General features: G+C 40.1%; 1 protein-coding gene across 1 annotated transcript in view; it reads left to right on the top strand.

Moving 5' to 3' along the window:
• LOC139164523 (dimethylaniline monooxygenase [N-oxide-forming] 4-like) overlaps positions 1-2,938 on the top strand; it is a 224,970-nt gene extending 222,032 nt beyond the window's left edge. The window contains exon 8 of the mRNA XM_070746780.1: positions 1,799-2,938. Within this exon, the coding sequence (XP_070602881.1) occupies positions 1,799-2,186 (388 nt within the window). The 3' untranslated portion in view covers positions 2,187-2,938. The remainder of the gene's footprint in view (positions 1-1,798) is intronic.
• The last annotated feature ends 12,664 nt before the right edge of the window (positions 2,939-15,602 follow it).

Genomic DNA, 15,602 nt, shown 5'->3' with positions numbered 1-15,602 from the left:
TGCTCGATAATACAATTCCCAATTTGGAAAACCAAAGCTCCCTCTCATTCTCACATCTTGTACATTTTCATATTTATGCTCACATTTTTATCTTGCCAGATAAATTTTGATGTTATTTTATTCAGTTCATTAAGAAAATTCTTCTCTATCTTTATTTGTATTGTAACTGTGGAACAGTTCAGCTTAATTAAGGCAATCCTGCCCATCAATGATAACTGAAGATTTTTTCCATTTTTCTAAATACTTCTTTATTTGTTTTTTAAGTTTTAAATAAATAGTTATCTTCCTTAAGTGTTACACACCTCACTGACAATTGGACCCCTAAATATCTTATTATTTTTGTTATTGGTATATCTAATTTTCCAATTAGGTCCTCTTTTGTTTTTCAGTCATATTCTTAACTATCATTTTTATTTTCTCTTATTGATGTTTAATCCAACCACCTCTCCACATCCTCCAATTTGCTGTAGTAATTTTATTCCTGACTCTAATGGATCGTCAAGTATAAACACTAAATCATCATCAAATGCTTGCAGTTTATATTCCTCCTTTTTAATTTTCATTCCCGTGATGTCTTGGTTCTTCTGTATCTTTCTCGTTAGAACTTCTAAAGTCAACGCAAATATCAATGATGACAATGGGCATCCTTGTCTACTTCCTTTCCTAATGTCCACTTTCTCAGTCATTTCTCCATTAATTATTATTTTTGCTGTTAGCTTATTATAGATTTTTTTAATAATACCAACAAATCTTCCCCAATTTTTTATTACTGTGCAAGCATGTGCCCACAAAGCACCCCCAATGCAGTGCAGGAGGGAACAAACCACCAGCGAGGTAAGTTGGACCCACCCCTGAAACAGATTCCAGGGACAAGGCAAAATGTAAGGAGACCTCACTTCTCTGTGTGGCCACCCCGAGTTTTCGGAGAAGGGCGGCATACAAATCTAATTAATTGAATTGAATTGAAGATAATTTCCTGTGACTGATTTACTAATGAATGGGTCACATTTAATTTCAGAGAGGAAGAAATCTTTCTGTATTTCAATCATTTCTATTGGTTCAGATGTTTCAGATATTGCAAGTTTCTTTTTAGTTTCAAAAAGAAAACTCAAACTATTACTCAATGTGCCATGGCTTAATGCAGGGATAGAGGTTTTTATTCATTATGATAAATTGTAATTGTAATAAACTATATTCCCAAAGGATATTATTCTGATCAAGGATATTTTATTTAATTTCATGTACATTTAAACTGAATTAATTTTGCTACGTAGCATCTTTAATTCATTCTCTACTATATCCTACTATGTATTTTGCCGTTCGCTGCTGTTTTATTTTAACAAATTTTACTTTCACAACTTTCTGGCTTTCACTAATGTCTGGATCTAGAATGCATTTCTATCAGTGAAACTTACCACATCAAAGTTCACAATAAATGTTTCTCTGGGCATTGCTGAATCACAATCCCCAGTGCTAAAACCATTTTGGTGTCAAGCATGAACAACAGATCCACACATGTAGAATTCAGTTAGCTACTTTATTACTCATGCTTGTTTCACAATAATCTTCCAGACTAACTGCACTTGGGCCAGACTAGATAATGTTCAATGGCATTCAAGGGGGATGGTAACACTTTGCCTTGTTGTGCCCATGTGAAAATTCCAGACAAATTCCCTACTTGACAGATCAAGCTGTCCCCAATACATGGCATGGCAATTGCCCCATAAGTTCCATGTCTTTCTCACCATCTATAACTTACAGAATGCTGATTAAAATTTCCATTTATTTTCTGCTCTAGGGGTACTTCCAGCAATGAGAAAGAAAAGGAACTATTTGTTTACTACATGGATGATATTGCTCTTTGCATAGGGGTTAAGACCAATGTGCCATTACTTTTACTTCAGGACCCCAAACTAGCTTTGAAGATCTTCTTTGGTCCTTATACCTCTTACCAGTATCGCCTTTGTGGACCTGGAAAGTGGAAGAAAGCTAGAAATGCAATTCTGACCCAGTGGGACCGTTCTCTGAAGCCCTTGAAAACTCGGACAATAGACAATTCTTCTTCAAAACATATCAAGCCATCACTTTGGGAAAAAATATTTCACTTCACTGCATTCCTTGGAATTACTATACTCATGTTCACATACTTCTGTACTCATTTTATACCAACTAAGGAAAACATCTAATCTTAGAACTTTATTTCATAATTTTACAACAGGAATTAAAAAAACTAATCTGGCATCAAAAGCAGCATTCAAAATGCATACAGTATATATGCATTTTGGACTTGGAAAAATAATCTTGTAATATGCAATAATTTTGGACAGAAATATTTATGTCCACTGAAATTTATTACCTGATATGTTCACCCCATGAAATAATTGGTTATTTTACAGATATGCAGGATAGCACCCTGACTTCATGTAAAACTGCAAATTTTGTCTTCTTTTTACTTTTCCATGATCTTCCCCATTTTCTTCAAACTGTCCTACAATCCTTCTTTACTGACTGATTGTTTTTTCCAATATTGCTTTCTAAGCTGTATCAATTGTTTTAAAATTAAAATGCAATGAAGTATTATAGCCTAAAAATGCTCCATGCAAACTCTAATAAAAAATGAACGTTTAGATTCACTAAATGTATCTTGTATTTTACAAAAAATATACCACGTGATCCTACCTGAACAGAGTCATCCCACTTTATGGAATGAGGAATCTTTCAATAGAAGACCTCTCCTGGAATCTAATCACAAAATTATGTGCACATTCCCATTTTTAAAGGGGGCAAATAACCTTTAAAGTAGGGGGGTTTCAAAACAGTTGTTCTGTTCTAAATTTCTCCCTCTTAGTACTAATATACTGCATTTCAGAACTACTGAAATTTGGCTTACAAAGTTTCCATTAATAGTGTGTGAATAAATGTCATACTTTTAGACTGATTTTTGAAGCCTTATTTGGAAAGATACCATCACAAAAACAACATATATGATAGGAAAAAACGTGCTCTTTCTAATGAGATAAAAATGAAGATGATTAAAGGTAAGAAAACAGAGCTACAAGGCATTAAAGATGCCCAAAATTTGGAGTGAAATTTTTTGCAGTCATTTTTAAACTAAAATAACTCCAAGAGTACTTTACAAGTGGCTGGTAAAACTTGGAATAATTGACAATGTAACTTTTAAGCAAATGTGGGAAAGGGCTTTTTGAGTAATAGAAACACAGTAGAACCTAAAATCTGCAATATATGGACAGAATTACATTTCCTGTCCTTTATACAAAAGCAATGATGTGTTGATTGCAGAAATATTACAAAAAGAAAATAGAAATATCAATGATATAAATGAAGTATATAGAATACAAACAAAGTATGCAAGTTGCCACTACCTGCCAAGGGAGGTCCACATCAGGTTCACCAGGAGTAAGGTAAGAGATAACATGTATGCAGCCACAAGAGAAGCATTGACATACAGGGATAAGGAAATTAATATTAAAGCAGATCATGAGAAGAGTACGGGAACAAAAAAGGGATTACAGATTTCTTGCTGCAGCAGTAAACAAAAAAATTATAATGTTTATATGGATCATTTCAGGAGAAATGATAATCTCATAGGAGGGGAAGAAGATTAAGGTTGACAATATGGAAAGGGCTCAAGAAATATATGACCAACTCTTGATCATAGAAGAAGAAACAGAGAGTGGGGAGAAGTTAGAGATAATGAGCCAGGAAGAAAGACAGGAGGAGGAATAGGAGGAGAGAGGAAAGCTTTAAAAATTAAAAGAGGTATAAGTCAAGACAAGGACACAAACAGCAGCAAAGGCAAAAAAAATAGCTAACGACTCGTATCATTAAACATCAATCCAGGGAAAAGAAGGAAAGTATTCACTAAGCTAATCAAATTAAAAGCAGATATTATATGCCACAAGAGGTTCACATTAAACAAACAGACAAAAATATTTGAAATATCAAAAGTTGGGTAAGTTATACACATCATTGGGGGAAAAGGAAAAGAGGAGTAGCAACATACTTAAGGAAAGAAATTGAAACCAAGGAAATATATGTAGACCCCAAAGGGAGATGTGTGATTAAATAAAAATAGAAGAAGAGAGAATACTATTGGTGAACATATATACTCGTAACAAAAATCAGAGGAAATATTATGAGCAATTACATGAGAAAGTAATAGCAACTACTCTAAGAAGGTATGTATGATAGGGGATTATAATGGGATAGTAGACCCCAAAAAAGATTATACATATGGAAAAGGGAAACAAACTAAAAGAAATACACTAACAAACACATTTAAAGAAATGGCACAGGAACTAAACTTAGCAGACATATGGAGAGTACTACATCCAAATGACAAACAATATACATTTTATTCTACCCCCACCACCAATCATATTCAAGGATTGATATGGCATGGATAAGTAACCGATTAAGTAAGAATATAGAATTAGTAGAGATAGCCCACAATATATGGGCAGACCATAACCCCTTGGTGGTAATATGGTGAAGAATAAAAAAGAAAGCGCTGCTTTTAAAAACTGTTTTTTACTTGTTGGAAGCCACCAAGAGTCCTGCAGGAGTTGGGTGGCATATAAGTACAACCAATAAATGAACAAATCGATGGTGAGACCACATTTGGAGTATTGTTTACAGTTTTGGTCACCGCACCTCAAAAGGATATAATGAAACTGGAAAAGGTGCAGAAAAGGTGCAAAAATGGGTAACACAAAGAGTCAAGGAAATGGAGCATTTCCCTTATGAAACCAGGTTGCAACGTCTTGGCCTCTTCAGCCTTGAAAGACAGTGTTTAAAAGGTGACTTGATCGAAGTGTATAAAATCATGCAAGGGGTAGAAAAGGTGGATAGAGAAAAAATCTTTTTTCTATCGCATAATACTACGATGAGAGGGCACTCCCTAAAGCTCATAGGTAAGAAAGTGAGGACAAATCAAGGGAAATATTTCTTCACCCAGAGGGTCATTAGTTTATGGAATTCACTTCCAGAAGAGGTCATGACAGCTGTCAGCCTGGATAGCTTCAAGGCAGGATTGGACAGATTCATGGATGCCAAGTCTACTGGTGGTTATTGAAACGGATGTCCAAGTGTCACCTCTATGTTGGATGAGGCAGGCAGATTTCCCTTGGGTACCATTTGTTGGGGGTCAAGGGAAAGGGAGGGTTTTGCCTTCTCTTTCTGCTCAAGATCCCTAGTGGTGGGCCACTGTATGACACAGAATGCTGGACTTGATGGGCTTTCGCCTGATTCAGCATGGCTCTTGTTATGTTTTTATGTTCCAACATTGTAATGCAGCAGTTGTAGAATCCCCATAAATTGGTTTTCTTTTTTAAAAAATGGTACCAAGTTAATCTTCCTGTCATGTATTTCTGTATGACAGTTTTTCTGTACATGTTATTTCTCTTTTGTAATTATAAGCTGCCCAGAGTTGTTAAATTGGGCAGCCTCCAAACTGAAATCCATCTATCAAAATATTGGCCTTTCATAAAACCATGATGTTTTGGCTAATCTCCCAGGCAACAGGGCCTGGCTGTTAATTTACTTTAGCTTCCCCCCCCCCAAGCTTTTTCCCCCCAGCCCTAACTAGGTGCTAACGATCTATGCCAGAGCCCCAGGTCAGATCTCAGTGACATTTCTTTTTACGAGCTTCTGTTTCCCTGCAAATGATGAAACACAAGCTCATGGAGCTCATAGCCAATGAGAGGCCAGTTAATCCCTCCACCCTTTAAATAGGTGCTCCACCCTTTATGTAGGCTCTAGTGTTAAAAGAGGTAAGAGGGCCTCCCTGAGAAAAGAACAGTAATTTGTATTCCAATATACAATCCCTCCACCCTTTAAATAGGTGCTCCACCCTTTATGTAGGCTCTAGTGTTAAAAGAGGCAAGAGGGCCTCCCTGAGAAAAGAACAGTAATTTGTATTCCAATATACAATTCCTCCACCCTTTAAATAGGTGCTCTACTATTTAAATAGGTTACCCTCCACCCTTTAATTATTATTATTATTATTATTATTATTATTATTATTATTATTATTATTATTATTATTAATGCAATTTGTAGGTCATTCAACTGCTTATGGACTCTGGATGGCTAACAGCAATATAAAGAACAATAAAACAGTTCTAAGAACCCTTAATTAAAACATTCATCCATTCAGCTGGAACAAGATGAAACAGATAAAGGGCTCTTTAGTAATCTCACCGTTCACTTAAATAGGTTACTCTGATTTGGGATGTGTGCCAGTGGTGTTTCTTTCATGAACTTCTGTTTCTCTGCAAATGATGAAACACAAACTCAAGAAAGAAAAAGATCTTGCCACATTGCTGGTGTTGGGATGTCCCATCTCCTATCAGCCAATGGTCATTGAATCTCTGCTGCGCATGCATGCATTTTGGTGTATGTGTGCATTTACACACATGCACGTACCTTTCAGTTTGGGGATGCCCATAAACACACACAGTTTGGGCACTCGGTGTCTAAAAGTTTCGCCATCACTGCTCTATACCTTCTTATATTTTTTTACTTAGAGGATTTCCCCTTGTTTAGTTTTTGAAATTATCCTACTTTATTAATCTATTATATACAAATTTGTTTTTATCTTGTGTGATGCTTGGCTCTGCTTACTCAAGTGAATTCACCTTTTTCTGCCTTCTAAAATAGAAGTACTTGAAGATTTAAGGGGGCTATTCTAATTGCATAGTATTTCCATTCAATTTCCAGAAAAAACTTCCTTTCCAAAGATTGCACCCCAGTGGTGGATTGCTACCAATATGGCCCGGATCCACAAACCAGTAGCAGAAATGGTGGGAGGCTGCCCCAGACACTTCTGCACAGAGGTGTCATATGTACGCATGAGCACACATGTGAACAGGTAGTGATGAGATTTGCCATACATTACTGTTGCACCCATTACATAGTTAAATGAACTGAGATACAATCCCGTTCTAACTTCTATTTGTTTACTTTATCTCTTCACTCTTGTTTGCAGAGTTGAGATGCAGGAGGGGAAATCCAATTCATCAAATCAGAGGCTGCAGCTTGTTTCATTTGTTAGTGTTTTGATGGTTGGGGCTTTAAATTGTACAACTGTCTGGTCAAACTGATTTTGGCACCAGCTGTCTCCTTTTGGAATAATGCTTTAAATCTTTGCCAAACCTGACTTGCATTATCTCCAGACCTTATGGTTGCTTCCACACATAAAGTTATAGTGGCTTTTGCTTTACTTTACAGCCTTTGCAGATCTAAATCATCATCATCATTGTTGTATCCTGAAATGGCTACCTTGTAACTCTGTAAATAGTTTGTTCCTCTTTCCAGCGCTGTCTGAGCCCAAGCAGGAAGTCGCTCCTGATTGGCTCAGACGCGGCCGGCTCTAGCTTTGGCGGGAACCGCAAATGTATAAAAGGAGCGGTTTCTCCAGGCAGAGTCAGTCGGTACTCGCTGAATTGTCACTTTGCCTTGCTGAGCTGTCACTTGTTCTCTGAGCTGAATAAAAGTACCGATTGCTCAAAACCCTGCCTCTGGGTCTACTTCACTGGCGACGAACGGACGGAAGAACATCGCGTGCAAAATGAACAAAGTCCAGATCGGCCAGGCTCCGGAACTCTTCAATCCCGAGAAAACGACCTGGGACGAATACATGACCACCTTCGAGATCTTCCTCGAGGCGGCGGGAATACAGGACGCCGAAGCCAATCGCAGACGGGCTATTTTCCTTAATTACTGCGGCGCAGAAATCCGTGGACTTGCCCAAACTCTCACCGAACCGGAGCAAGCAAGAACCGTAGCGTGGGACGTCCTACAGGAAAAGCTAGCGAGCCACTTCAAGCCGACCAAACCGGCCATGGTTTTTCGGCATCAATTTTCCATGATGGCTCAGAAGGAAACCGAGTCGATCAACCAGTTTACAACGCGGCTTCGAACGGTACTTGCCCAATGCAAGTTTAAAGACCCAGAAGCTCGCCTAACCGACGCCTTGGTTTTCGGCATGAAAAGCAGCACAGTGAGGAATAAACTCCTCACCGAAGAAGAGCCGACTCTACAAACCGTGATTAAACTAGCGCAAACCGCAGAAGCAGCCGACGCAGCGGCTAGAGAATTGAAAGAGCACGGAAGGCGAGAACTCATTGCCAAAATTGACTCCGCGTCTTCCAGCGCCGTGGAATCAGACGACCTCAACCAACCAACTCACAGCGGGGACAACTGCCTCCTGGTGCAAGACCAGCCAAGACACCCTAGAGCTACTCACCCAGCCCCCTGCGCGGGCTGCCGGGGAAATCACCAGCGCCATCGATGCCCTTTCCGAGACGCTACATGCCGCCGCTGCAACCGTAGAGGCCACATCGCCATCGCTTGCAGAGCAACAACACCGGAAGAAACTTTCGCCACGCCACAATACCAGCGACCACAAAACCAGACCCCCCAATCGCGAGAAAGGAGACCGTTCCGCAACTCGGGTCAACGGAACTACTCAACCGCTAACCGCGACTACTATAGAGGTAACTCTCAATTTTCCGTGAATAACACGGCAACCAAAAAGGGGGCTAAAATTGTTATCTCATTGTTACTAAATAACCAGCCTTGCTCAATGGAGCTGGATACGGGCTCTAGATATACCATCATGCCCTGGGAAAAATTTAAACTGTATATGCCTAATGTGTCTAAGGCTGACCTAAATCAAACCTCTTTGGTGATCAGAGACTTCCAAGGGGGGGTAATCTCGGTCCTGGGAACAGCTAATGTACCTATCGCATTCAAGAATGTTAAATGTACCCTTCCAATGCTTATTGTAACGGGGGCCAAGCACTCTCTTCTGGGGTTAGCGTGGATGGAACCGTTGGGAATCGAGATTTCGGGTGTGTATAATGTAAACTGTGATAATATGCCTAACTTTGTTAAAGAATTCCCTGAAGTGTTCAGCCCCACCTTGGGATTGTACAAGGGGCCCCCTATATCATTCTCTATTGACCCCAAGGTCCCACCGATCAGACTAAAACCTCGCAGGGTCCCCCTTCCGCTTCTCCCCAAACTAGACATACAGCTGGATAAACTCATTAGCCAAGGTATTTTGGTCCCTGTGGAACAGGGGCCATGGGAAACTCCAATAGTTACACCTCTGAAGCCAGATGGTTCTCTAAGAGTTTGCGCTGATTACAAATCGACCCTGAATAAGGCACTCCAACACCACCCCTACCCCATCCCGGTTGTGCAACAACTTCTACACTCCCTGGGGGAGGGGAAAAGGTTCGCAAAGATCGACCTGGCGCAAGCTTACCAGCAACTTCCGGTCGATGAACAAACAGCAAACGCTCAAACGATTGTAACGCACAGGGGGGCTTTCAAATGCACGAGGTTACAGTTTGGGGTAAGCATAGCCCCAGGAATATTCCAGAGCATTATGGAACGCCTATTGTCAGGGGTAAATGGGGCCATTCCATACTTTGATGACATCTTAATTGCAGGGGAAAACCAGGAACAAGTAAACAAAAGAATAAGGGAAGTACTTAAGAGGTTACAGGACAAAGGTTTAAGAATCAAGCCTGATAAATGTGTCTGGGGAACCAACAGTATAGAATTCCTAGGATATAAAATAGATAAGGAAGGTATCCACCCCACAACAGAGAAGCTGAGAGCAATTAGAGAAGCCCCAGAGCCACGAGATAAGAATGAGTTGCAGGCATTTTTAGGCCTCCTTAATTTTTATTCCGTTTTTTTAAAGCAGAAGGCAACAGTAGCAGAGCCTCTCCATCGTTTACTCCAGAAGGAAGCCCGCTGGACATGGGGGAAAACTGAACGTGAAGCTTTTTCTCAAATAAAGAATTTATTAACTTCTAAAAGTGTAGTAGTCCAATATAGTGCTTCGCTACCCATTAGGCTCACGTGCGACGCTTCGCCGTACGGCATAGGAGGAGTCCTAGCTCACGTTCTACCTAATAAGACAGAGGCCCCGATAGCATTTTTTTCAAGAACCATGACCAGCACAGAGAGGAATTATAGCCAGTTAGACAAGGAGGCTCTAGCATTAGTGGCAGGAGTAAAGAAGTTTCACAATTATATTTTTGGAAGAAGTTTTGAGCTAGTCACTGACCACAAGCCCCTACTAGGTCTGCTAGCCCCCAACAAGCCCACTCCACCTTTTATGTCTCCAAGACTAATCAGATGGGCTCTTTTCCTCTCAGGGTATCAGTATGAGCTCACCCACAAGGGGGGGAAGGAAATCAATCACGCAGACGGCCTCAGCAGGTGCCCCATAACAGACTTAGTGGAAGACCCTGTTCCTTCCACAGATGTGTTAATGATAGAACTCGAGGAAAACCCACTAACCACAGCAAAAGAGGTAGCTGCACACACGCAGCAAGATCAAATCCTTAAACAAGTGGTGAACTGTGTTCTAAAGGGATGGCAAAATGATGTTGTGAAACCTGAATTGTGTGATTTTAAAAACAAAAGACTTGAGTTATCGTATGTAAAGGGTTGTCTGTTGTGGGGAGATAGAGTGATCATCCCCAAAAGCCTAAGGGAAAAGGTACTCAAAATGTTACATGTGGGTCATCCTGGGATTGTCAGGATGAAGAGCTTGGCAAGGGGGCATTTATGGTGGCCAGGGCTGGATGCTGATATTGAAAATTGGGTTTCAAAGTGTGACCCGTGCCAAGAGTCACGGCCTAGTCCCCCCAAAACAACTCCGGCTGAGTGGGAACAGCCTGCTGGTCCTTGGTCTAGAATCCACATTGATTTTGCTGGCCCAGTGGGGTCCCAATACTTTTTAATAGCGGTTGATGCCTTCTCCAAATGGGTGGAAATAATAGCAATGAACAACATAACCACAAGTGCCACCATCAAGGTATTGAGTAGGCTTTTTGCATCCCATGGTTGCCCAGATATCTTAGTGTCTGACAATGGGCCACAGCTAACAGCCAGGCAATTCGAATTGTTCTTAGATGGCCTAGGGGTCAGGCATGCCCTCATCTCACCTTATTCGCCCTGGGCTAACGGATTGGCAGAACGCTACGTTCGGGTGGCAAAGGAGGCATTGCGCAGGTCAGGCCCTGGGGATGTGCAACAAAACTTGGACCAATTCCTACTCACCCAACACATTACCCCTAACTCGCACACACATGTAAGCCCTGCAGAGTTATTGATGGGAAGGAAGTTGAGGTCACCACTAGACAGGTTAAACCCAAGGTTCTGTGTTAATAATAACCAAATGTGTATAAAACCTGAAAGGGAAATGTATTTGGGACAAAATGTATATGTAAAAAGTTTTGATGGAAATGTAAACTGGATGAAAGGAATTGTTGTTAAGCAAAATGCACCTAAAACTTATATTGTAAAACTAGAGGATGGTCGTTTGTGGAAACGACACATAGACCACATTCGGAAGCGAACAGAAAATCAATTGCCACAAACCGCTGACATGGACTCTCCCCCTTCAACAGACTTTAGTACATTGCCCGAGCTAAGAAACACGCAAAGAGACTTATCGGGCCAGGGGGAACCATCCAGCGACGCCGAGCCATCCTCGTCCTCCGAAGCCTTCGTTGGGCCCGCCAGGCCAAGTCCGCCGCGCCGGGAGAACAGCGGCGAGCCATCCTCCACAGTCAGTGGCGAAGGAGAAATTGAACTGCGCAGGTCAGCGCGAGCTCCTCGGAGGCCCCACCGATTGGACGACTTTGTCACATGGCTTTCTTGATGGATGTGTCCAACTATGAGGGGAGGGGTGTTGTATCCTGAAATGGCTACCTTGTAACTCTGTAAATAGTTTGTTCCTCTTTCCAGCGCTGTCTGAGCCCAAGCAGGAAGTCGCTCCTGATTGGCTCAGACGCGGCCGGCTCTAGCTTTGGCGGGAACCGCAAATGTATAAAAGGAGCGGTTTCTCCAGGCAGAGTCAGTCGGTACTCGCTGAATTGTCACTTTGCCTTGCTGAGCTGTCACTTGTTCTCTGAGCTGAATAAAAGTACCGATTGCTCAAAACCCTGCCTCTGGGTCTACTTCAATCATCCAGTGGCATAACTATAATGTCCCAAAGGCCCCTTCCTACAAATAAACAGTTCAAAGGAATGTAAACCGGAGCCTCAAAGGAATGTAAACCGGAGCCAAGGAAGAAATTGTAATTTACTGTAAATAACTGAACCCCTTATTGGTGGAGGGGTTATTGGTGTTGGGCACTTTTTCTTTAAGTTTTTTGTTGTTGTTGTTGTTGTTGTTTGTTTGTTTGTTGTGGAAAAATTTAATAAAAAAACTTATTAAAAAAAAATATCTCTGTAGTACACCCAGCTCCGACTTGCTTCAGACAATGGGCTTCTTGCCAAAACTTCTGTCTTCTGTCTTCACTCCTACCAGTTCTGGCCACCAATCCTGGTTTCCACCAACCTGGTTTTCTTCTCACTCCTTCTCCAGCTCTGGAACTCAGGAACAATGGAACACTCGAAAACAGGACCTTCAGTCTAGGCTATCACTGGTTAATTATGGGTTCCTCTGGACTAGTCTGGGCTTAATCTGGGCTAGTCTGGGCCCATAACCTGTTGGAGTAGCATATTGCAGAAGCTAGCCCACCCCAAATAGCTATAGCAGCTAGTCAGTCTGCCTCAGACCAGGATATCAGGAACTGTAGTCTTGAAGAAGACAAGTACTGCAGAGTTTCTTAGGAAAATATTTACTTCTTTCGTAGCAAACCTACACTAATTATTTACACTGTAGCTATCTCTCTCTAGAGGTTACTATAAAAAAATACTCACAATTCTTTATCTACTATTCTCAGTTACAATATTCAGCTACAAGTCTTCAGCTACAATATTCTTCAGCAGCACGAGCCACACTAAACCACAATATCTTCTAGCCACTCTAAACCATAACCCGCACCTATGCAAAGGTGCATCATGGTATATACTTTTGTCAACCAATCAGGTTACATTACAATCCATAGATTCATCATGACTAAGCAGTTTTACCTATCACATTACATTGATAACAATTCTTCTCTCTGCAATTGAGAATATTATGTCAAGTATGGCACTGATCCTGACAGTTAATTGGTATCATTGGTGACCAGATAATATCCAGTTGAATATCACAACCTTGGACCAAGAAAAAGAATGACCTATTCTGAATAGGTCATTCTGGTGTCTTGAAGCAGTTCCTTTCTAGATTGGGAAGAAAGGCTCAGATTTAATCCCAAAACTACAGAATTCCACTAGTTCTGAGGGCACAGAAACCTTGCTGTTCCAAGGAATTTTTTTTTAAAGTAGTGTGGGAAGCAGACACATCTGCCCGAAGAATGAATTATTTTAGGGGATATTAAAAAGACAGGATAGAAAATTTCCCCTAAAGGAAAAATGGGAAAAAACCTTAAGGGAGGCATAAAGCAGCCCCAAGCAGAAACTGGGTTTATAGAAATGCAGAAAGACTGAGTTAGGCAGAAACTTCAGATAAGCAATACAAGAATATCTCCGGGACCGTCTTCTGCCGCACAAATTCCAGCGAACGGTTAGGTCCCACAGAGTTGGCCTTCTCCGGGTCCCTTCGACTAAACAGTGTTGTCTGACGGGACCCAGGGGAAGAGCCTTCTCTTTGGCGGCCCCGACCCTCTGGAACCAACTCCCCCCAGATATCAGAGTTGCCCCCACCCTCCTTGCCTTTCGTAAGCTCCTTCAAACCCACCTCTGTCATCAGGCATGGGGGATTGAGATATTCCCTTCTCCCTAGGCTTACAAAATTTATGCATGGTATGTTTGTATGTATGATTGGTTTCTTAAATTGGGGTTTTTTAAACTACTTTTAATATTATATTTGTTTATATTGTTTTTTATTGTTGTTAGCTGCCCCGAGTCTATGGAGAGGGGCGGCATACAAAGCTAATTAATTAATTAATTAATTAAATAAATAATTAAATAAATAAATAAATAAGCAACCTAAAGGTTGACAAAATTAGCTCAGATTACCTAGATTACCTAGGATTTGCATTTTCCCTTTTGCCTATAGAGTCAGCCATGACCCCAACATGACCCTATAGGAATCCAAAAGATATAAACCCCACTCACTCTAAACTCCATTTTGTCAGCTGTTCCAGAATCACGTGGTTGTCCTTATATGAGGTTGCCATCGTTAGTTTATAGTTAGCAGTCCAAATTTTTTCCCATTCGTTTAAATAAATTGTGTACCCAAAGTTTTGTGACCACGCTATCATAGATCCTTTAACTATTTCTTCAACAGTATCGTGTTGAAGGAGGATATTGTATATATTTGATATTTGCTTTTTTTGTGGACCAAAAATTATTTTATCGAGGGGGTTATTTTTTTTGGAAGTCTGATTTGTTCTTATCTTCATTATATTTTGATTTTATTTGTAGGTAGTGTAACCAATCTACTTTAATACCTTTTTCCATGAGTTTTTGCTTAGGAATTAGCTCATTATTTTCGTTTAGTAGTTGGTCGTATGTTATAATTTTATCAGGGGTTAATGCATTCGGGTATATAATGGCTTCTGTTGGTGAAATCCATTTTGGGATGCAGAGGTAGTGGTTTTTTTTAATGAAGTGCCAGGTGTTAATTAAGGTTTTTCGGATGTAGTGTGATCTGAAATATGTTGGTATTTTATCTATGTCTGTCATCAGAAACTTGTGCCATCCGGATTGAAGGTCATAGCCTTCAAGTGTTAATATTCTAGAATTTTTAAGTATTATCCATTCTTTCAGTAGGTTTACAATTGAGGCATGGTAGTATAGTTCCATGTTTGGTAATCCAAAACCACCCCTTGACCTATGGTCTTGTAGGTCCTTAAGTTTTATCCTGGCCTTTTTTTTTGTCCATATGAATTTGCGAATTTTTGTGTGTAAGTTTTTGAAAAAGGTCCTATTTAGTTTAATGGGTGCAGTTTGGAAAAGGTATAGAAATCTAGGAAGTATATTACTTTTAATTACAGCAATTTTCCCCATTATAGAGAGTGGGAGTTTCGACCATCTGCAAAAATCTTTGTCCGTTTCATTGATTAGTTTATCGTAATTGTCTTTCTTGATAGTGCTGCAATTTGCGGTAATCCATAATCCTAAGTATTTAACTTTTTTGGCAGTTTTTATTTTAGTGGATTCTTCTAATTTTGATATCTGCTTTTTTGTCATATTTTTTGTTATCATTTTTGTTTTTTCTCTATTAATTTTTAATCCAGCAATCTCTCCAAATTTATTTATTTCATTAATTAGGATAGGTGCAGATTTTAAGGGGTCTTGTACAATGAACACCATGTCATCAGCAAAAGCTTGAAGTTTATAGTGTTCATTTTTAATTTTTAATCCTTGGATTTCCTTATTGTGTCTTATTTTATTTAGTAGAACTTCTAGTGCAAAGATAAAAATCAGAGGGGCTAAGGGACAGCCCTGCCTCACTCCTTTTTTTATACTTATTGTTTCTGTCATATCATTGTTTATCAGTATTTTGGCTGTTTGTATTGAGTATATAGTTTTAATGAGTTCTGTAAATTTATTACCAAATTGCATTGACGCTATTTGTGTTGTAAAGAATTGCCAGTATAAACTATCAAAAGCTTTCTGTAGATCTACGAATAGGAATGCTACTGGTTTATCTAT

The sequence above is a fragment of the Erythrolamprus reginae genome, chromosome 3 (assembly GCF_031021105.1).
Source record: "Erythrolamprus reginae isolate rEryReg1 chromosome 3, rEryReg1.hap1, whole genome shotgun sequence".
Taxonomy (NCBI): Eukaryota; Metazoa; Chordata; class Lepidosauria; order Squamata; family Dipsadidae; genus Erythrolamprus; species Erythrolamprus reginae.
The sequence above is the reverse complement of the archived record's forward strand: the minus strand, read 5'-3'. Positions and strand labels throughout refer to the sequence as shown.